This window comes from Sebastes umbrosus, chromosome 16 (assembly GCF_015220745.1).
Source record: "Sebastes umbrosus isolate fSebUmb1 chromosome 16, fSebUmb1.pri, whole genome shotgun sequence".
NCBI classification, from domain to species: Eukaryota; Metazoa; Chordata; class Actinopteri; order Perciformes; family Sebastidae; genus Sebastes; species Sebastes umbrosus.
In genome coordinates, this window is record NC_051284.1 from 4,192,909 (window position 1) to 4,216,802 (window position 23,894).

The 23,894-nt window shown below is 42.8% G+C and overlaps 1 protein-coding gene across 1 annotated transcript in view; it reads right to left on the bottom strand.

Annotated features, from left to right (window-relative positions):
- Positions 1 to 23,894, bottom strand: part of LOC119474418 — an 813,351-nt gene extending 789,457 nt beyond the window's left edge. The window contains exons 1-6 of the mRNA XM_037746445.1: positions 23,223 to 23,894; positions 22,848 to 23,129; positions 21,562 to 21,876; positions 17,184 to 17,465; positions 14,775 to 15,104; positions 11,501 to 11,830 (exon numbers count right to left, since the gene is read on the bottom strand). Coding sequence (XP_037602373.1) covers positions 11,501 to 11,830; positions 14,775 to 15,104; positions 17,184 to 17,465; positions 21,562 to 21,876; positions 22,848 to 23,129; positions 23,223 to 23,604 — 1,921 coding nt within the window. The 5' untranslated portion in view covers positions 23,605 to 23,894. The remainder of the gene's footprint in view (positions 1 to 11,500; positions 11,831 to 14,774; positions 15,105 to 17,183; positions 17,466 to 21,561; positions 21,877 to 22,847; positions 23,130 to 23,222) is intronic.

Consider the following 23,894-nt stretch of genomic DNA (forward strand, 5'->3'; position numbering starts at 1 on the left):
ATGGGGAGAAAAGTTTTTAATATAGCCTTAAAACACTCATCCTTTCACTGCCTGTTCTGTCTGAAACTCACATGCAAACCACTTGTATGGCAGTTTGTTTTGAGCTGCACTCTTTTCAGGAGGCAACTCTTTTTCAGGCACCAAAGATTGCTGCCTGAAAAGTGTGCAACTCGAAACGTGTTGCTGTGCTAGTGGTCTGCATGTACAGTAGATTTAAGAAGTGTTTTTGTAAAAGCCTGAACGCTGTGAAAGAAGAGTGTTTTAAGGCTGTATTCAAAAACTTTTGTGCGCATTGCCATATAACAAAACCATAAGAGTGACAGGGAGGGTCCCTGTCACTCTTATGGTTTTGTTATATTTGGGAATTCAGATTATTACATTTTTGTGTGAAGCTTTCATTGAGTGAAAAGTAGATATGAATACCTGAGAGAATGTGGTGTGTTGTTGTTTGGGTCCTTGAAGGCCACAGGATAGCACAGCTTCTTCAGCAAGGAGACAGCTGGTTTGTCTGGGTCCGTGTGGCAGGCTGCTCGGATGTTTGACGCAGTCACCCTTCCTGCCTTCTGGTCAAACCACATGGCACTTTTTGATTGTAGTATTGTCTCCTTTTGTATGACACGGCACTAAAATTGAATAAGGTTGATATAATTTTGTGATATGTGACAAAACAAAACAGTGATGAATTAAGAGTTATTGAAGAAAAATGTGAAAAAGACAACTTTAATGAATTCCGTGGAAAAAAATGTTTTCTAAACTTGAGCTATCCTATTTACTTGCCCCTGTGATATTCCTGACATGCACGTCTTCAACCATATTTACTGACTGACCTGTTCTTCTGTTATGCTCAACTCTGTAAAGATCTCTTCACTCTTTGCCTGCAGTTCTTGGTGTGACAGTGACCTGTACTGGGGCTTGTACATCTTGTTAAAGGATGCAGGGATGTTCAGCTGCACTGCCCGAGGAATGTACCTCTTTGCATGGCCAGGGACAACAGACAAAATGGAGCTTTTGACAGGTTCCCTTTCAGTGTCTTCTGATACACATAGCATATTGTACAATGCTGTGCATTCATCAGGGGTTGAAGGTGGAATCTTGGCAGGGGGAAGGTCACCGCAACCATCAGCAGATCTCTTTCTCTGGGCCTTTGTGAAAGCTATCTGGCTCCCTGGTGCATACCCTACTGTCCTTACGGCTGCCATACTAGGCTCATTCCAGGCACAGGCTTCATCTGTGCATGCAGTGCCACTCAGTTTGTTAACAGCTGCTAGCAAAGCGTAGAGTATGGCACCCACATGTGAACACACCTCTCCTAAACCTGCCATACAGGTGCAGTGGCCAAATCGCACCAGTCCCTCCTTCTCCACAACAATCCAGGCTGTCAGTGGCAGCTCATTTAATTTGTAGGAATGGTTTACCTAACATCGAAAACAAAAGTTTTCATTAGACTTATATGTCATTAGACACTGTGTTAAACATACCAAATGAATACTGCCTGTCACTACTGTCCTACCAACGCTGACTACAGTGACCCTGAAACTAACCACACACGAATCAACGTCAGATAGCTAGCTAACATTAACGTTAGTTAATTAGCACTCACCTTTGCTTTGACAATGAAGAATTTCTTGTCCTTCACCTCCCAAACGGCAGCATTATTGACCCATCCAGATCGAAAATACATATAACTGTCGGTACTTTTGTAGGCTTTCATCCTGGCGGCCGTGTAAGGTGAGGGAGTCTCCACAAGATAAATGTAAACATCGCCAAAGTGGAGTTCTGGCAGCGACTTCGCTGTTTTTAGTGAAATAAATACTGCGGCGGCTGTATATGGATCACAAGTCCCCAAAACCTGTAGTTTGTGCTCGTATCTTCGTTTTTCAGATGTTGATAGATGATCTAAATATTCGTGGCTTTGAACAGATGGAAAATTGACAGGCTTGTGCTTCCCTGCTACGGAGAATTCACTGTGAGCCACCATCTTGGTCCATTGTTTTGCCCTCCAGATAGCGGCGCGTGTCATGTGACTGAAAACTATGAATAGGCATCTTTCTGTGTGGAATAACAGTGGTCCAGTGTGGCACCGCCTCTTGTGTTGCATTTGAATGTTGGTAAAACTTTGGAAGTACGCTCTTCAGATTCGCCCTATTTAAGTCTCCGGTTACTATGACAGCAGCACTTGGATGTTTTGATTCTAGTGCTGAGATGGTTTTGTGTAGCACCTTCATAGCTGACGTGATGTTGGCGCATGGGGGGACATACACAGTAGTCAAGGCAACAGCGCAGAATTCTCTGGGGAGGTAATGAGGGCGGCACATTAAAATCATGAACTCTAAGTCTCACATAGTCGCCTTGATAGTAACATTACTACCGTTGCACCAGGAATAGTTGATCATCACACACAGACCACCTCCTTTAGATTTCCCACTGTCCAAAGTCCTATCATGTCGGAAAGGTGAAAAGCCTGTTAATCCGATGGCTGCATCAGGAGTGTTTTCATTCAACCAGCTCTCTGTGAAACAAAGAACCTTACAGTCTCGTGTTTCCCGTTGAAACTCAATCCTGGCCTGCATATCATCCAGTTTGTTGTTCAAGGACTGTGCATTGCACAAAAATGTGCTTGGCATTGCAATATGATGAGGTCTTGTTTTGTTCCTCACCTGGATGCCGGCTCTCTTACCGCGTCTCGCCCGGTGTCGGCGTTTTGTAGGCAACGGGACAAATGCAGGCAGACTGCATTGGGTAGGCAAACTGTTCCTTCCAATGTCCAGTAAAGTTTGTCTATCATAAGTGATGACAGTAGGTTTAATAAACATACTGCTATGAAGAAAACAATCGAAAGACAATCTAAAGACTAAGACATTGAGCGCTACCATGGCTCTTTAATGGCATGGAATTTTAATCCAGTCGATGAAGAGATTGTAGTACATGTACGTACAGTATATGCTGAGTGTGCACATTTATCTATAAAAAAAGTCAGAGCGGGGAAAAGTGTCAATTATATAATAAAGTTTTATTCAGTGTTGTCCATTAATTCATCTTTTACCAGACTTACATTTCCTTAATGACAAAGTGGTGGAATCTGACTGTGTATTAGACTGTAGCCTACATTAACATCTACAATATATTTTTTCAGCTCTGATGGGGACAAAACACAGGAGCAGCAACTGAAGATGACAAATATAGTTGAAGATTTAAAAATATATATTTAAACATAGAGGCATAATTGTAAACTCACAGTCTGATCCAGTATTAATGTGTTTGGTGATTTAAAGGTTAAATATAGGCTATCTGGAGCTTGGCTCAACAGCATTCAGTGGCTTTATTTCAGTTACTTCAACAAATGTAGTCAATTTAAACAGTCAGTGAAATGCTGTAAAAACATGTTCAGACTATACGCAACCTATTTAAAACTCACTTTCTAACTCCATTCTGCAGCTGCACACATACATATATTCTTCTCACACATACATATATTCTTCTCACACATACGTATATTCTTTTCACACATACATATATTCTTGTGCGAGTGAAAGTATATGTATGTGAAAGGAGAATGTGTGTGTGTGAGTGTGTAGGGATTCTACTGTAACAGGTTTTGGTTATTAGCAAATTAATTAATAAATAATAATAGAATTATTAATATTAATAAAGATTATCAATAAACATTAATAATAAACGGGGCACCACCCTGGAATCAGGGACCAATGACCAAAACGTTAATGTAGTCTCATTATATATGCTAAACTATCAATTTGGAACGTTGATTAATAATTAAATTAATAACTATAACCAAAATAGATAGTAAAGGTTGAAGGATATCGGAGTTCTTGACATAGCAGAGGTTGGCATTATTCACTCTTGTGCAACATTAAAAGAGACCAGCGTGTATATTCCACAAACATTTATTTACAAGATAATAAAGGTTCAAAACACAATATTAATCTAACTAAATAACTAAACTAAACAAACCAAACACAGTGTGTGTGTGTGTGTGTGTGTGTGTGTGTGAGAGAGAGAGAGAGAGAGAGACACACAAGATGGCTTCTTGTCTCAAGATGTCTGAGTGGCCTACAGACAAAATGGCGAGCACTGTAAAACTACAAAGATGGCCGTCAGTATGTCATCACATGACCTCTTTGTTCTTCGGAACACGTGCTCAGGAAGGACAGAGAGGGGGGTGATGTGGGGGTTAAGATTATCTGAAGCTGTATGTTTATGTTTAACTAATTCACAGTTTCTGTATGTGATCGTAATGTGTGTTAGATATGCAGTGGGTTAGAGAAGATGGTTAGTTTGCATGCAAGACCTTGTCTATGTGAAGCATAAACTAAACACATCAGATATGGCGAAGCCACCTACCCAAATATCAAATACAAATAAATCACCACAGTCAAACTCAATGAATAAAATTAAACCAAATCAATACAAGTACATCCTAGAAATCAAAGTTGAACAGTCTTGCTCAGCCATGTGCGATTGCTAACTAAGGTAAGCCCAGTACGTTAACGATCCATGGAAGAAAAGGGTTTGTGATTCCATGGGTTAAAGTTGTGGTTCCAAGTCAAAGAGGTCGTCTTTGGTTAGCTTGGTGCTAACTTCTTTGCGGTTGCTGCTTGAAGTTAGCTGGTGAAAAGGACAGGCTCTCGCGTCATCTGCATTTTGGTTCCTTGTGTCTTATGACTGTTTCCTAACAGGACATAGAATCATAGAGCAGAGCTGCTTCCGGTCTGGAGCGCAGCAGCTCACCCCTCGCAGGTCAGGAGAGATGAGGAGATGAGCAGAAAAAGGGGGAACAAAAACATTCCTCTGGTTTTGTTCTGGGTGAATTTCACACCTCTGTGTGAAATGTTACAGTAGCCAATGACGAGTGAGCTGAGTACACAGCCAATGAGAGCATACCTCAAGGATCCTGAGAGACAGTTCACTGTCTCTGCCACCAGAAATGGCAGGTCCCTACAAGTGCAAGAATGAATTATGCCTTGTACTGCCCCTCATATATAATGGTTAGTTGCAGCTGTAGTTCAGTCTCCTCTGAACGACTCTCTGCTGAGGTTAACACATTTACCTGGAAATGATAAAAACACTCTGACGGCATTAATCTGATAGGAACCCTCAGCCTGCCCTGGTTGTCATGGTAACAGAAACCACAGTCCTTGAATCTGTGATCTGTCAGCAGCTTTTTATCAAAATATCAGTTTCACAGAAATGCAATTCAGAGGAGTATAAATATCATCTTTAAAACTAAAGAGAACTAAATCATGAGTAAAGCTGCAGCTCTTCCACTACGCAGAGATCCAGTGAGGACAGCATACACAGAGCAGACAGACGGTCTACCTGGACGTCATTGATCACCTGTTGGTGCTGCTGCATTTATTACATATCATTGATATAATTAGACGTATGAAAAGCCGTTTGAGCATTTATTCCATATCCTTGATATCAGACGTCAGTGTCCTCCACTAGTTCGGTCTTTGTCAGCACTAGTTGGACATTTGATCGCACTAGTTGAACAAAAACTCTTACTAGTCACTGTTTTTCAGCAACTAGTGGCACTTTTATCCAACTAGTTCCAACAGAAGCCTTACTAGTGAGACTGTGCACCACACTAGTAGGACCAAAGTCCAGACTAGTCAGCTTTTTAACGCACTAGTGGACCCCTGGACCAAACTAGTAACACTGACAGTCAACTAGTTAACTAGTAAGCTGCAACTGTCATACATGTTAGCTAGTGAAATTTTACAACATCACTAGTTTACTAGTAAGGTAAAAAAAAAAAAGACCCTCACTAGTGCAACTAGTGGACATTTTTTCCCTTACTAGTTAACTAGTAAACATTTTGAACCTCACTAGTTAACTAGTAAGGTCAAAAAGGCTTTAACTAGTTAACTAGTGGACATTTTAGCCCTCACTAGTTATCATTTAAGGTGCAACATGCAGCCACTAGTTAACTAGTTGCAATCCCTCAGGCCAACATGTTAACTAGTGCACAACATGCAAATGAAGCAGGTGGGGTAATGACAAAATCCTTGATTGGTTTGTATTTTTTATTTTGAGCTGGAATGCCAATAGAAAGCCTCGGAGTATGCTTCTTCCCCACCTCCTCATTAGCATTTAGTGCAACTAGTGTGACTAGTGCACATGCTGGCCCTTACTAGTTAACTAGTAAGGTAAAAAAGACCTTCAGTAGTGCAACTAGTGGACAAAAGGCGCTGCTTCCCCTCGTGCGTTATTAAATTTTGTTTTTCAGTGACAGGCTGTCCCAACCTTTTGAATCAACAGCCACCACTGGTGAGAGTAAAGAATACATGTGTGTATGTGTAAATATGTGTTTGTGAGAGTGAAAATATATGTATATGTTGAAAAGTAATGTATGTATGTAATGGACTTGCACCTTTTTTGAAGCAATTACTACCACCCAGTGTTATGTTTTGGTAGTGCAGTTTTCGCACAGTATATAATGAGCACATGTGACAGGAAATAGTATTCTTCTTCTCTTCCTGTTTTGCAACAAGATGGCACTGTTTTGCCAGAGTGAGCATACAATTCTATCCATATCCATCCTGCATTTTCTGGCCCTCTGAGTGGCAATGCCAGTGTAGGGACCTCACGAGACAAAGAGCCTTGGCCTACATGGGAAACCAGAAGCCTGATCACAGCAGGGGACCCAACGGCCAGCTCTGAAAATCTCTCACCTACATGCGAGATTTCATGTTGAATCCAAAACAAGGACTCCCATTGGATGAGGCTAACAGGAAATGTGGGGTCTTTCCGGTGAAACGCGCACTATCTCACAGGAGATAAAAGCACGCTCACCTGAATCTCATTCCCTTTCCACTGCAACTTCACGTTGCTACAGGAGGTACCCAACGCTGCGGCGTTCACCTTAAGACTCGAGCCACAATTTCCTGACCTCGCTGGACGAGTTTAAGAAATTGTTGTGTCCATCAGACTTTGATCCACATCCCTGCAGAAGGAAGAATACAGCCCGGCTTCACCAAGGAAGCCGAGGACAACCGTTCTTCATCAAAGGAAACGAGCGCACCGCCTTTTCCTTCATTTCTGGCTGCTTCCCCCTCCGCTGCCACATGGAGGTCCAGCCTGCCGTTCATCAGCTGACGAGCATCATAACGGCCCGTTATTGTCCGAGCCTGCCACACCGCCGGACCAATTAACGACGATATACTCCACTATTGCTCCGAAGAAGCGATTCAAGTAAGAGGCTTGTGTCTGGGCAGAGACTAGTGAGATTGTATATTCCAATGAGTTAATAACTATTGTTGATTTATACTGAACGTACGGACCGCCGAGTCCGTCTGTTTGCTTTGTTTATTTTACTTGCTTTGCTCTGCTTTGCTTGTTTATTTTGCTTTGTTTACTATTGCTGACTGTCTGATTACTGTGTGCTCCTTGTGTTAGCTCCTGCCAAACGTGAAGATCTGTAGCTGTAGTTTATTATTAAAAGACCAGTGCACGGCTGACAAACGTGAGTTTGCCTGCCGAGCATCTGAGTAATAATAACCCAGCTATTACATCTCTCGCGCGGCAGTTAGGATTCCTGCTGCTGCGGTGTTTACTGTTTTGACTGTGATACTGTTTTGAGGCGCTCCCCGCCTTTCTTTCCCTCCACTTCTACCACATACAAACAAACACTTTGCCGACACGTGGGACTTAAACCTCCCGTTCGTACGCAGTCGGTAATTTCCGTGGCGCTTCCGCCACCAGAGCACCTCCTCCCTCGTGACGTAACCACTTACGTGGTGACGGCGCCTCGGGGTTTCCCTTGCTCCTCCCACACACGCACACCCATAGACACGCCTCCTCACGTAGGCTCATACACGTTCCCACCTTACTGATCACGCGGGAGTCACACCCCGTTTGTGCGTGATCTGTAACGTTCGAGCAACTCCTCCCTCACGTGACATAACCACTTACGTGGTGACGTCCACCGCGGGCGTCCTTTGCTCCTCCCACACCACACACACACATAGACACGCCTCCTCACATACGCTCACCCCATTACCTTACAGGACACGCGGGAGTCACACCCCGTTTGTGCGTGATCTGTAACGTTCGAGCAACCCCTCCCTCACGTGACGTAGCCACTTACGTGGTGACGCCACCTCGAGCGTCCTTTGCTCCTCCTCCACACACACACTCCCATTTCACGTCTCCTCTCATACTCACACACACTCACTCACACACATACACACACACACACACACATTTTCTTTCGCTTTGTGTTTTGTTTAATTCTAGTTTAGTGCTTAGAGCTGCATTGTAGAACATCCATTTGTTTATTAAAAGTGTTGTTAATTAGTAATTACTGCTGTAATAACCATTGATTTAGATTAATGTTGTTAGAGTGTTTATTGTTGATTGAGATCACTATATTTAAATAAATGGTCTTACTTTAAATAGCAGTTGTCTGTGTTTATTGTGCATTCATATTGTAATAACGGCTGGTTATGAGAGTTAGTGCTCGGATTCACCCTTCACCGTTCATCTCCTAAGTGTAAAGTAGTGCTTAAATACTGGCATTTGGAGTGAACAATCCCCTTATGAGACTGGATTAACGTTTTGGTTATTGGTCCCTGATTCCAGGGTGGTGCCCCGTTCATTATTAATGTTGATTAATAATTCTTATTAATAATAATAATTCTATGAATATTATTTATTAAATTAGCTGATAACCAAACCTGTTCCATTTGTAAATCCCTTACACCAGTGAGTATGATTTAATTTATGGCTTGAAGTATATTTTTGAGTGTTTAGTTTGATGGTTTGTTACAATTAGAAAGACTTTGGCAACATGTGCTACATGTAATTAATTGAAAATGGACACATGGCAGATGGATGTATGTTTACATTACAGTGTATCACATTGACTTTAAGTAACTTGTTTATATTTGCTAGAATGCTCACTTTTGTTAATATTCGATTGTATGTTTTTTGACCGTTTTTCAGTTTCACACTTCGTCATATTAAACCTGTCCAAATACAACACATAGGTCTGTTCCTTGGAGGAAGAATATGGGAAGAGTTTAGCTGACTGCAACGCCTAATATAGGACACAGAGTCGACATTAGGTCTGAGCAGAACAATGTGAAAGGAGAATATATGCATGTGAAAGGAGAATATATGCATGCGAAAGGAGAAATGCTGATCATAAATGGTGTGGGATGATATTTTACTGTTTCAGTGTGTCCTCTCCTTGTTAACTGCTGCTTGTTTAGCTGACTGTGTCTCCCTCGGTTCACTGACATCATGTTTCTGTGTTGTTTGACTTGAATGAGTCCTTCAGAAAGCTGCAAGTGCCAAATTAAGTAAATCTCTTATGTACAAAAATAAGTCAAATTCTACTGAAATAAGATTAAGTAAAATTCTTATGTAATAAGAAAATTCCTCAATCACAAAATTAAAGGGACTATTTGTAACTTTGTACGCGCATAAATGTAGCGGGTCTTCACACATGCGTGCTCGCATATGCGCATTCGCGTGTAGCCGCTGTACCCTCCTCCTCTGCCTGCTCGCCTTCACTCAGACAGCTCAGCTCGCTCCACCTCTAGACGTGAACGCACGTTCACTACACACTGCAGAAGAGTTAGTTTAGCTCTGAGAATATCTAGTGAATGTACAGGGGACGTTTGTGCAGAAATAACTGCTGCAGCTCCTCCAGACCAACAGAGGTTTTCCGTGTCTTGTGAAGTGACGGAGCTCTACAGAGATTTACGTTGTCTTCTCGTTACCGACCGGGTGCCGGTGTCTCCTCTGCTCTCTCCGGCTGCGGGCGGAGAGAGCAGGGAGACACGCTGGAGAGCCCCGCTGCCTCAGCCTGCACTTAGGCAGGAAAAGCCAACACTAGGATCAGATCTAAATCATGTTCATGGAGAGACCTTCGTCTGGTCAGCTAACATTACTGCCAAGCAGCTGAAATATTATATATATATAGTGATATTGTGGTTTTAGCTGACTTGTGTCGCCTCACTGTTTTGAGTGATGCTCGTTCAGGTATATTGAGAGCGAACAAGTGCGAGCCCGACGCTGACTTTCGTTGATTTCACGGCCACAGGTGTCGCTGTTAAGAAGCATTTCTGAAAGTTACAAATAGTCCCTTTAAGTAAAATTCTTAATAAATAAGTACTTAATCATGACTGATTTGCAAAATCCTTTAATAAAACATTATGTAAAATTCTTATGAAATAAACAAAATCCCCAAAATTGTTTGTTATAAATCCATCTGGATGTGAGATGAGCTTCTTGGAGGTGCTACTCTGCTCCCTGAGCTCCTTCCTCTTCAGTCGGCCCTCCTTCAGCTGCAGGAACACCCATTTTATAATAAACCAGCTCAGTGTTCATCCGTCTGACCGAGTTCTGCCCCCTGGTGGCCTGGAGACACATGACAACACACAGATGTGACTTCCTGCATCACTCCTCTCTCTTCACTTCAAATAAACACAGACTGAGTGCTTCATGTCAGTCAGTGGTCTGAACAACAAACGTGTGTCAGTACCTTACAGTAGAAGTAAAGGCCAGTGGTCACCAACAGCAGAATCAGCACCAGGACGACCACTCCGATGATGAGAGGCTTTGGATCTGATCAAACACATGGACAGTCATCACATCACATCACATCACATGACTTCATGAGTCCAACAACTCCCATTAAACACAAACTGTAGTGACCTAAAATCTAAAATCACTTCTTGAATCTTCTTTATGTGAATCGAGGATCTGAGGACGGTGACTGTTCTTTGTTGGACAGATTATAAAGTCCTCTGAGATTAATCTGTAGAAATACAACTGACGTGACTTTAGTGAGACTTTTATATGTTTATAACCAAACATGCTCTGTCCTACAGTAGATTGTTTGCTGTTGACATTTATATATGACACGTGTAACACAATGACAGTAGTCACAGTGTCATTCCAGAAACAACAACATGCATGGGCTTATTATGACTGAATATGTCATAACCCTTAAAGTACTTTGCTAAAGTGGCACTAGTACTAAATATCTCTCTTTAGTTGGTTGTGTGCAGACGTCCTAAAGTGACGTCATCTCCACGTAGAATAAACCTCTAATTTTAGTCATGTTTTAATCTCCATGATCCCTGAAGGCTCAGACAAAATTGATCAAACTTCTTAATGACAAAATTACGTAAATTCATGAAGTACAAAAATATGCAAACTTCTTATGAAATAAGAAAATTCCTTAATTACAAAATTAAGTACATTTTTTTAAAAATGAAAAAATGTATTAAGTATAAAAACATCAAAATTTCTTGCGACTAATAAAATTCCGTAGGTTCAAAATTAAGTAAAATTCTTACGAAAGAAGAAAATTTAAGTACAAATTAAGTGAAATAAGCAAACTCTTTAATTATAAAACTAAGCAAAATACTTCACTACAGAATTAAAGCTTCTCTGTTGTCAGCTGATCATTTTCACTCCGTTCGGACCAATCACATTTTCCAGACCTGCATGTAAACATTCAGCTTACCTGTGACAGTGAGAGAGATCAGACGGCTCTCAGAGAAGAAGTCGTGAGAAAAAGCATAGACATGATAAACACAGCTGTAGCTTCCTTGGTGGGCGGGCTCTGCAGCAGGAAACAGGAAGTGGGCGGAGTGATTGACAGCTGGCTGGATGTAGTTGAGTGCTGAGGTGGAGGAGGTGAAGGTGAGCTGGAAGGAGCCTCCTGGGAACTGTGGCTTGGTGGAGCAGCTGATGGTGAAGGTGAAGTCCCTCAGCACCTGAAACCCCTGCTGCTGGGCCTCGGAGACCCCGTCCACGGAGGAGGACGCAGAGATGTTGGGCTGAAGCAGCAGGTCTGTAAACACAGAGAGATGATTGGCTGAGAGCTGGGGCACGTTCAGTCTGAAAACAGTGTGCGCTGGTTTGCTACGGTTTCCGGGTTGAACTGCGTGTTTCCTCGAAATCGTAGGTTTTTCAGAGGTGCAACATGCATGGACTTATTATGACTGAATACGTCATAACCCTTAAAGTACTTTGCTAAAGTGGTACTAGTACTAAATTTCTCTCTCTAGTTGGTTGTGAGCAGACGTCCTAAAGTGACGTCATCTACACGTAGAATAATCCTCTAATTTTTATTCATGTTTTAATCTCTATGATCTCTGAAGGTTCAGACAAAAATTAACCTTCTTAAATACAAAATTAAGGAAAATTATTATGAAATAAAAAAAATTCTTAAAGGTCTCATATTATGCTCATTTCCAGGTTCATAGATGTATTTAAATGTTGCACTAGAACATGTTTACATGCTGCAATGTTCAAAAACCCCTTTATTCTTCTCATACTGTCAGCCTGAATATACCAGCTCAGAGGCTCTGTTTAACAGAAGCTGATTCACAGCCTGTCTCCTCCCACTCTGCTCTGATTGGTCAGCGTTTCTGTCAATCAAACGTCCTTAACAACACAGAGTCACTATCTCCCCGCCCCCCGGAGCAACTCAGCTCTCACTGAGAGAGAAAACTACATGTAGCTCTGCAGGTAAAGGGAAGCAGCTAGGAAAAGTTTATAAAACCACTTTAAAGTTTATTAACCAGAAACTTCAGCCACCGCAAGTTCCCGGAGGAATCTGATCAGAAATCGGCGACAAATGATGAACATCTGCGGTCCAGACTCCAGGTTTTCCTGACGGTTTCTCTCAGGTAAATAATGCTATTTATAGCTCTGTTAGTTAGCTCAGTGTTTACCTTATGCATCAACTCTGTAAACCGTAAACATACACTCTGTTTTACGTCTGTCTTTACAGGTCCATCTGTGAGAAATGACCGACAGAATCATCCCAGAGGAGAGCAGACAGTTCTGTTAGCATGTAGCTACATGCTAACGGGTTAGCTACATGCTACTGCTATGAGACGGTGTGTAAACACAGCGAACATCAGGGTGGAAAATAGAAGATGTGAAACAGTAGTCAGTTCATTATTTCTGCTAAAAGACACCTGATAAATGTAGTAAAGTAATCAGAGTAATGGTGTTTTAGTTACAGTAGAAGCTATCTCTGTGTTACCATGACTACAGACACCCGGAGCTTACCAGAGCTGAAAGACTTTCTCCTGTACCATGTTAACATAACTGCAGGTGGGATGATTAAAAATGCTGTGTATTATTAATATTGTCATTTGTCTACTCAAATAAAGTTTGACTGTGAAACAGAAATGTGTTGTGTTGCTTACAGTCACTATTTACTACCTGTACTCTTCTACATGCATGACATCAAAATATATATAATATATAAATATCACCTGTTCAAACAGTGTAATTACATAAAGCCTTTGTGAAAGGACATGTTATATGTAGATGATGGGAGTACATGAAGACGGTTCTGCTGGTTCTTGCAGACTAACAGTAGGAACTACTTTGGTCAAGTTCGGTTGTGGATTACACAGAGTGACGCGCTGTGGGGCGGGGTCAGCTAGCTGCGCGTTTTCTAGTTCCACCAACCCATGGCTTGCAATTCTCTAATGACGTCAGAAGAGAAGGAAAAGCTGCGAAGTGATTTTCGACACCCATTTCCGGACAAACGTAGCAGGAGAAAAAGAGAGAGGATGGTCTTTTATGATACTATGGTGAACTGTAGACACACTGGGGACAGATATTGATGTTTAAAAGACATGGAAAAGTGTATTTTGCATAGTAGGTGACCTTTAAAGGGACTGTTTGTAACTTTCTAAGTGTATAAATGTAGCGGGTCGGCACACATGCGCGCTCGCACATGCGCGCTCGCGTGTGGCCGCTGTCTCGTCTCCTCTGCCTGCTCGCCTTCACTCAAACAGCGCGCGCGTTCTCGCGTACTCGCTCCACCTCTAGACGTGAACGCGCGCTCACTCCACACTGCAGAAGAGTTAGTTTAGCTCTGAGAATATCTAGTGAATGTACAGTGGACGTTTGTGCAGAAATAAATGCTGCAGCTCCTCCAGACCAACAGAGGTTTCCCGTGTCTTGTGAAGTAACGGAGCTCCGCAGCGAGAAACGTTACCGTCTCATTACCGACCGGTAGCCGGTGTCTTCCTGCTCTCTCCTCAATTACAAAATTAAGGAAAATTCTTATGAAATAAGCAAAATCCTTCATTACAAATTAAGTAAAATCCTTAATCATAAAAAGCAAAATTCTTAATGATAAAATTACGTAAATTCATGAAGTACAAAAACATGCAAATTTCTTAAGAAATAATAAAATTCCTTAAGTACAAAGTTAAGTAAAATTCTTATGAAATAAGAAAAAATTTTAGGTATAAAATTAATTAAAATTTTTATGAAATAAGAAAATTCCTTAAGTACAAAATTAAGTAAATTTTTATGAAATATGAAAAATTCTTAAGTACAATATTAATTCAAAATATTTTTAAATAAGAAAATTCCGCAAGTAAAAAATTAAGTAATATCTTTATGAAATAAGAAAAATCCTCAAATACAAAATTAATTAAAATTCTTATGAATAAGAAAATTCCTTAAGTAAAAAATTAAATAAAATTCTTATGAAATAATACAATTCTTTAAGTACAAAATTTAATAAATTTCTTGCAAAAAAGAAAATTTGAATACAAAATTAAGTAAAATTCGTATTAAATAAGAAAATTCCTCGAGAACAAAATTTAGTAAAATTCCTGTGAAATAAGCAAACTCTTTAATTATAAAACTAAGCAAAATACTTCACTACAGAATTAAAGCTTTTCTGTTGTCAGCTGATCATTTTCACTCCGTTCGGACCAATCACATTTTCCAAACCTGCATGTAAACAGTCAGCTTACCTGTGACAGTGAGAGAGAGCAGACGGCTCTCAGAGAAGAAGTCATGAGAAAAAACATAGACGTGATAAACACAGCTGTAGCTTCCTTGGTGGGCGGGCTCTGCAGCAGGAAAGAGGAAGTGGGAGGAGTGATTGACAGCTGGCTGGGTGTAGGTGTGTGCTGCGGTGGAGGAGGTGAAGGTGAGCTGGAAGGAGCCTCCTGGGTACTGTTGCTGGGTGGAGCAGCTGATGGTGAAGGTGAAGCCCCTGAGCACCTGAAACCCCTGCTGCTGGGCCTCGGAGACCCCGTCCACGGAGGAGGACGCAGCGATGTTGGGCTGAAGCAGCAGGTCTGTAAACACAGAGAGATGATTGGCTGAGAGATGGGGCACGTTCAGTCTGAAAACAGTGTGCTCTGGTTTGCTACGGTTTCTGGGTTGAACGTCATGTTTCTTCGAAATCGTAGGTATGTCAGAGGTGTTACCCAATCGGCAGCGACGTGCACAAACCCTGTCGTATTATAAATTCACTGCATTTGCGTAGCACAACAGAGTGTTCAATGCACCACCTTTTCCGTTTAAATGTTTTTCTATGTTTTGTTGATCCTCCGTTCAAAAAAATTGACCTGATTTTGTGCCTCCTCGTCTCCTCGATCCTCGATGCTCCGGCTTGTGATCCGGAAATCGATCTCAGCACTCCATCTTGAAGGACATCCCAATTCCTAAAATGCATCTGGAGGGGCGAGAAGGCTTGCCGAAGGAGCTATAAGCGACGCTACATCTGTGTATACTTTGCGTAAGTCTTCTCGGCACACGTGTTTTTTTTGTTTTTTTTAACAACTTTATTGAGGCAGTTATCAGGTTTCAAACACTTGTGTATACAACTCGAGTCTACAATTACAAACACGCCAGGAGGACTAAAGGTTGTAATAAAAAAGATTAAAAAAAATAAAAGTTAGATAAATATCTTGTAAAGCTTACAGTGGTTTATATGTTTTAACAGCTTTTTTGTTTGTACATTCAGATATAGAGGACATATATTGTCATGAATGAAGAATTTGGATTTGTGAGTATAGAATTTAGTTAAAATAACACGCAAATTAATGAGATAGAAGTGCGAACAGAGACACCTGTGACGTATCAAAGAGGCGTGACAATGTGCCACACGTCATATTTAATTGATGTGGCTTTAAAATGACGGCTCCGAGGCGAGGATGTCTCATTTTGTTAAAAGCCTGTTGCCTTAACTCCTCTCTTTTCGCGTCTCTTCCTCGCCTCTTCAGTTCGCATCTCTGTGGGCGGGACTAAGACGCTAGGAGAGGAGGCGAGGAACGGAATCGAGGATGTACAAACTGGGAAATGGGAAGGCCTACAGACAGACATGTGTGTCCTGTCAGGTGAAGCTCAGCAGTCTGTGGAGAGCTTGAAGCATTCAGAAACAAGCCCACTTCTATGGCAAGCTGTTTTAACATTTAATAGCTAGACAGGAGATTCATTAGAGATATCTGCAACGTTGTTTTGCCTAGTCATAACTCTAATGGGGACGGGAGGTGAAGCTATTCAAACCTACTATGGCGCTGCACTGCAGCCGTATGGGTTTATAAAGTGTGTCTGGAGACAATAAATCTACAATACGCTGTAAATTTCTACCACAACTTTCTAGTGAACAAAGCTCTCATTGGCCACAGATTCCTTGATGATGAGCTCTTTCCATTTCATGTCATTTTCTAACTATCTGATCCAAAGCGGTCCCCGACCACTCGTCTCACAGCCGGCTGCAAATAGAGACCGATGTTACGTGTCCAGCTCGGAGGACGGCTCGTTGTGATTAAAATGAGGTTGTAGCTCGTTGTTTACCTTACTACGGTTAGAAAGAGAACTCTTTTATGTTTCTCTTATGAGCTATTGATCCGGGAAGTTTGAATCTGTGAATATCTTTCCAACTTTATCAATTATATCCAAGTTAGCAAAAGCTTCTGCTAACACTGTTCAGATGCTTTGTTCGGCCAATATTCAATGGGAAGCCTTGATGAGCAACGTCATGACAACAACTCTGACTAGTCATAATGAGGTTTGAGATATCTGTCACTGTTATTTAGGAAAGTCAGAACTGAATTACAGATATCTCTAACTGTCGTTTTCACTAGTCACAATGACGTTATAGATATCTGGAATAAGAATTCTGACTAGTCAGAATATAATTCTGACTAGTCAAAATGTAATTGTAGATATCTCTAATGTTAATTCTGGATATTCAAGCTGAGCTATTAAATGTTAAAACGGCTTGCCATACACTTCTCTACACTTTAGGATGTCATTGTCCTGGATAACTTTACAGTTCAGTCCAATGGAAACCACCGACTGTCACTGTGACGGAGGAAGGAACATACTGGAAACATTACTTTCATAGATGATGTCACTGATCGGCTTACCTGAGCAGGTGAGATTCAGGATGGAGGAAAAGGAATATGATAGTGCACAGTCCCTCAGAGAAGATCCAGACTGAATACAGTCAGACCTGATCCACCACACAGATCTATCTGAGGACTCATCTCTCTCTTCTACAGAAACAGCAGAGCCACAGTCCAACTCTCTGCAGGCAACATCTGCTTCCCTCAGGGTCCAGTCATCGTATCTCACTGGTCTCCAGTCTCCATGTTTCACCTCCAGTGTTCCTGCACAGCGACTGCCTCTTCCCACCAACCTGACGGACTCTGAACAGAAACAAGAGAGTCATCAGTAAAAGAATAAAGTGAGTTTCATTAGAACAGAAATGAACCAGATCAGAGCTGCAGCTCCTCTTCTACCTGAGCAGGTGAGTCCAACAGCTTTGCCAGGTGAGCAGGTGTTTCTATCTGAGCCTGAGCTTCTACAGTCCAGGAGAGCAGACTCAGTTCCTCCACACCGGAACTCTTTGGTCCACGTTGGATCCTCCACTTCTCCATAGAGCGCCCCCTGGAGGACTGAAGGAGACCCACAGCCAAGCTCCCTACAGGCCACCTCTGCATCCTGCTGGTCAAAGTCAGCTTCACACACTGAGGACCACCACGGGATAGACTTGTTAGACTTCACCTCCAATCTGCCTGAGCACAGACTAGTCCCATTCACCAGCCTGACAGAGTCTGGAGAGATGATAGAAGATAAAATAGAGAGAGATAAAAGACACCAGACACAAAATAAAAAGATGTCACGAAACAAGGCAGAGTTGCAACTTCAGCTCGATGAATCTGTGTTTTGGACAGACAGTACTTCAGTTTTGAAGTACATTAATAATGAAGACAAGCGATTCCATACATTTGTGGCAAAAGAATATCTGCCATAAGAGAAGTTTCAAGCCCTTCTCTATAGGGGCACGTTGGCACTAAAGACAACCCATTGACGCTGCATTCAGGGAATGAAGGTGGTTAACTTTCTAAAGAATTACTGTTGGCTTGAGGGTCCAAGTTTTCTGTGGAAGTCTGAGAAAGATTGGCCAGCCAATTATGTCGGTGATGTCACTTAAATCCACTGACTATCTCATGACTTACTTCTCGGACTGGAAGAGTCTGAAAGTGTCAGTGGCCTGGTTTCTAAGGCTGAAAGCAAATCTGTTGGAGCTCAGTTGTCTGAGAAAGGGGTTGAAGGCCTCTGACAATGCACAAGCTAGTCAAATGGAAAGACTAAAAACTACAATCCCACAGAGGAGTAACATCTTGACACCAAAAGACCTGTTGGAAGCGGAGCTGGCTGTCATTCGTTATTTGCAACATCAAAGGTTTCAGGATGAAATTTCCTCTCCGGTATCTGAAAAGGGAACCGTGAGCAGACAAAGTTCCATTTACAAGCTGGATCCGAATTGGGAAGATGGACTCCTAAGAGTTGGAGGGAGATTAAGCAAAGGAGTAATGCCTTTGGAGGTAAAACATCTCATCCTTTCCAATGATCAGCATATCTCCATGCTTATCCTCAAATATACTCACCAACTCTTAGGTCACAGCGGTCGAAATCATACATTATCTGTACTGAGGAGGAAGTATTGGATTACTAATGCAAACTTGGCTGTGAGGAAGATCATATCTGAATGCAGCTGTTGCAGACAGTATAATGGAACAGCTATGGAGCAAAAGATGGCAGATCTTCCAAAGGAGAGAATTATTCCTGATTTTCCTCCATTTACCAACGTTGGAGTGGACTATTTTGGACATGTGAAAAGAAGGAAAGGCCAGACAACTTGCATACATTACGTAGTTATATTTACCTGCTTGACAAGTAGAGCAGTTCATTTGGAGGTGGCAGACTTGCTGGAGACTGACGCAAGCATAAATGCGTTACGTCAATTCATCAGTAGGAGAGGGCAGGTAGTTTACATCAAGTCAGACAATTGAACCAACTTTGTCGGAATGAAAAGAGAACTGAGAGAGGCTCTTGCCACATTGAATCATGAGCAGATTCATGGAGCTCTTATGCCGAATGGAGTTGAATGGAGTTTCAATCCACTTGCAGGATCTCATCACGGTGGTGTTTGGGAGCGTATGATATGCATAGTAAAGTGAGTTCTCAACTGAGTCTAGCACCAGCAGATGTTGGCTGATGATGGACTTCACACAGTTATGTGTGAAGTAGAAGCCATTCTTAATGATCGTCCAATCACCAAGCTGTCTGACGTTCCAAACAATTTGGAACCTCTTTGGAACCTGTGATATAGAAGATGTCACAGATGATGTCACTGATGGGCTTACCTGAGCAGGTGAGATCCAGGATGGAGTTAGAGGAATATGATGTTGCACACTCCCTCAGAGCAGATCCGGACTGAACACAGTCAGAGCTGATCCTCCACACAGATCTGTCTGAGGACTCATCCCTCCGTCCTACAGAAACAGCAGAACCACAGTCCAACTGTCTGCAGACAAAAGCTGCTTCCTTCAGGGTCCAGTCAGAGTGATCCACTGGTCTCCAGTCTCCATGATTCACCTCCAGTTTTCCTGCACAGCGACTGTCTCCTCCCACCAACCTGACAGGCTCTGAACAGAAACAAGAGAGTCATCAGTAAAAGAATAAAGTGAGTTTCATTAGAACAGAAATTAACCAGATCAGAGCTGCAGCTCCTCTTCTACCTGAGCAGATGAGTCCAACAGCTTTGCCAGGTGAACAGGTGTTTCTATCTGAGCCTGAGCTTCTACAGTCCAGGAGAGCAGACTCAGTTCCTCCACACTGGAACTCTTTGGTCCACATTGGATCCTCCACTTCTCCATAAAGCGCCCCCTGGAGGACTGAAGGAGCCCCACAGCCAAGCTCCCTACAGACCACCTCTGCATCCTGCTGGTCAAAGTCAGCTTCACACACTGAGGACCACCGCAGGTTAGACTGGTTAGACTTCACCTCCAGTCTGCCTGAGCACAGACTAGTCCCATTCACCAGCCTGACAGAGTCTGGAGAGATGATAGAAGATAAAATAGAGAGAGATAAAAGACACCAGACACTAAATAAAAAGATGTCATGAAACAACAATTCAGTGATTCAAACTGGACTCAGAACAGTTCCAACATCAGTTCATCATTAGAAAGCTGTCAAGCTGAAGAAGGAGTCCTCTCAGGCTGGTTGCTGGTTGGCAGAGGGCACTCCTGAAGCAGCAGACATGTATGTTTCATATTAGCGATGTGACGGTGAGGACATTTTTCCACCGGTTAATAAACTTATGACAACATCGGTGTTACCGATTACACTGGACATTTTACAAGAAAAGTTTACGGTCAATATGTATAGCGCGCTGACTCTGATCTTTACCGTCGGGTGGCAGTGTGTCTCGCCTCTCCAATAGAGCTTTTGCTGAGGGTCTGTAGGGGTCTACTTTGCGCCGCTGCACCGCACACACCGGCTGTGAGCGTTCCGTCCTCCTCGCGGCGATTACCTCATTAATGTTTTGGTTCCCTCATAGCATTTGGGTTTAAATCTGAAATATTGCCAAATAGGTGCGTTTGCTTTTTGCTTCGACACCAAATCCTCCGGTATCGTCTTGTCTGTCAACTCTCTCTCGTCCTGTGTGTGTGAAATATGACTCCTGCTACTCTGAGCTGACTCCTTACGGAGCAGATGCATTCACTTTCAGATTGTAGCGTCCGTCGTCAGACCATCTATTGATAACATGCCGCTGATACGCCAAAATGAACTAAATGTTTTTTATTTATGTCTAAAAGCAAGACGACGGATGTAATGTAATCGGTGTGTGCCTGAGCACCGTGTAACATCGGTAACACCGACTACCGCAATAAGCCTATTTCATATATACAGATATTTATCTTGGTGCATTCAGCACCTGATTTACGGAGGCAGCAGATCAACAGACTCCATCATGGCTAGTGGAGACAGTCTGCTGTGATTCTAGCTGGTGCATGTGTGTGTCATTTTGGGTACATTACTGTCATAGATGATGTCACTGGTGATGTCACTGATGGGCTTACCTGAGCAGGTGAGATCCAGGATGGAGGAAAAGTGATATGGTGTTGCACACTCCCTCAGAGCAGATCCAGACTTAACAGTCAGAGCTGATCCTCCACACAGATCTGTCTGAGGACTCATCCCTCCGTCCTACAGAAACAGCAGAGCCACAGTCCAACTGTCTGCAGGCAGCAGATGCTTCCCTCAGGGTCCAGCGAGCGTATTTAACTTGTCTCCAGTCTCCATGATTCACCTCCAGTTTTCCTGCACAGCGACTGTCTCCTCCCACCAACCTGACAGGCTCTGAACAGAAACAAGAGAGTCATCAGTAAAAGAATAAAGTGAGTTTCATTAGAACAGAAATGAACCAGATCAGAGCTGCAGCTCCTCTTCTACCTGAGCAGGTGAGTCCAACAGCTTTGCCAGGTGAGCAGGTGTTCCTATCTGAGCCTGAGCTTCTACAGTCCAGGAGAACAGACTCATTTCCTCCACACTGGAACTCTTTGGTCCACATTGTATCCTCCACTTCTCCATAAAGTGACCCCTGTAGGACTGAAGGAGCCCCACAGCCAAGCTCCCTACAGACCACCTCTGCATCTTGCTGGTCAAAGTCAGCTTCACACACTGAGGACCACCACTGGTTAGAGTGGTTAGACTTCACCTCCAGTCTGCCTGAGCACAGACTAGTCCCATTCACCAGCCTGACAGAGTCTGGAGAGATGATAGAAGATAAAATAGAGAGAGATAAAAGACACCAGACACTAAATAAAAAGATGTGATGAAACAACAATTCAGTGATTCAAACTGGACTCAGAACAGTTCCAACATCAGTTCATCATCAGGACACATCTTTTCACTGCTCATTGACAGTGACTAACTGGAGAAGTTTAGAGCGGTCCATGCCATCGATTAGCTAAGTTAGCTCAAAACACAAATATCAAAAGCCAGAAGATCAAAAACATATAATTTTTATTCAAACTGGGAGAAGGATTATTTTATTGTTTCCTCATATTCTAACTCGGTCTGTCTCATCTGCAATGTGAGCATGGCTTTACGAAAGAAGGTCAATTTGGAGCGCCATTTCAAAACGCTGCACTAATAGTTTGACGCCGAATAAAGAAGCGTCAGGTGACGGCTCAAGAGGGATAGAGCCACCTGAAAGAGTGTATTATATACAGATTCCCAATATGTAGTTAGGGAAGGACAGGACCAAAACACATGAATTAGATTTGCAGGGTCTCTGTGGCAGCGGATACATGTTGGATCAATAGTTGGGTTGACTCTGGGCAATCACCTGTTCCAGTGTGCCCTGTGGATCATTTTGCACTGAATCAGCCCGTGTCTGGCACAAATAGAAGAGTGGTGGACCTTACCTGGATAGCCTCCCAGGTCAAATCATCTTTGCCCTCACCTATTTCCTGAGACCAGGCTGATCTTAACTTATCAGTTATAGCCTTTAAGGGTCAGACTCTAGAAGAGGGTCAATAGGAGAGGCAGGGGGATGGATGGGAAACCAGGGAGAGAATAAAAATCTTGGTGCATTCATCAGCTGATTTACCGAGGCAACAACTCATCAGACTCCATCATGGCTGCTGAGACAGTCTGCTGCCATTCTAACTGGTGCACGTGTGTTTCAACCTGGGTACATTATTGTCATAGATGATGTCACTTGATGGGCTTACCTGAGCAGGTGATATCCAGGATGTAGGGCCAGGTATCTGATATTGCACACTCCCTCAGAGCAGATCCAGACTGAACACAGTCAGAGCTGATCCTCCACACAGATCTGTATGAGGACTCCTCTCTCATTTCTACAGAAACAGCAGAGCCACAGTCCAACTGTCTGCAGGCAATAGCTGCGTCCCTCAGGGTCCAGAAAGAGTAATCCACTGGTCTCCAGTCTCCATGATTCACTTCCAGTGTTCCTGCACAGCGACTGTCTCCTCCTACCAACCTGACAGGCTCTGAACAGAAACAAGAGAGTCATCAGTAAAAGAATAAAGTGAGTTTCATTAGAACAGAAATGAACCAGATCAGAGCTGCAGCTCCTCTTCTACCTGAGCAGGTGAGTCCAACAGCTTTACCAGGTGAGCAAGTATTTCTATCTAAGCCTGAGCTTCTACAGTCGAGGAGAGCAGACTCAGTTCCTCCACATTGGAACTCTTTGGTCCACATTGGATCCTCCACTTCTCCATAGAGCGCCCCCTGGAGGACTGAAGGAGCCCCACAGCCAAGCTCCCTACAGACCACCTCTGCATCCTGCTGGTCAAAGTCAGCTTCACACACTGAGGACCACCACGGGATAGACTTGTTAGACTTCACCTCCAGTCTGCCTGAGCACAGACTAGTCCCATTCACCAGCCTGACAGAGTCTGGAGAGATGATAGAAGATAAAATAGAGAGAGATAAAAGACACCAGACAAAATAAAAAGATGTCATGAAACAACAATTCAGTGATTCAAACTGGACTCAGAACAGTTCCAACATCAGTTCATCATTAGAAAGCTGTCAAGCTGAAGAAGGAGTCCTCTCAGGCTGGTTGCTGGTTGGCCGAGGGGACTCCTGAAGCAGCAGACATGTATGTTTCATACTAGTGATGTGACGGTGAGGACATTTTCCCACTGGTTGATAAACTTATGACAACACTGGTGTTACCGATTACACTGGAAATTTTACAAGAGAACATGATGGGCAATATGTGTAGCGCGCTGACTCTGATCTTTACCGTC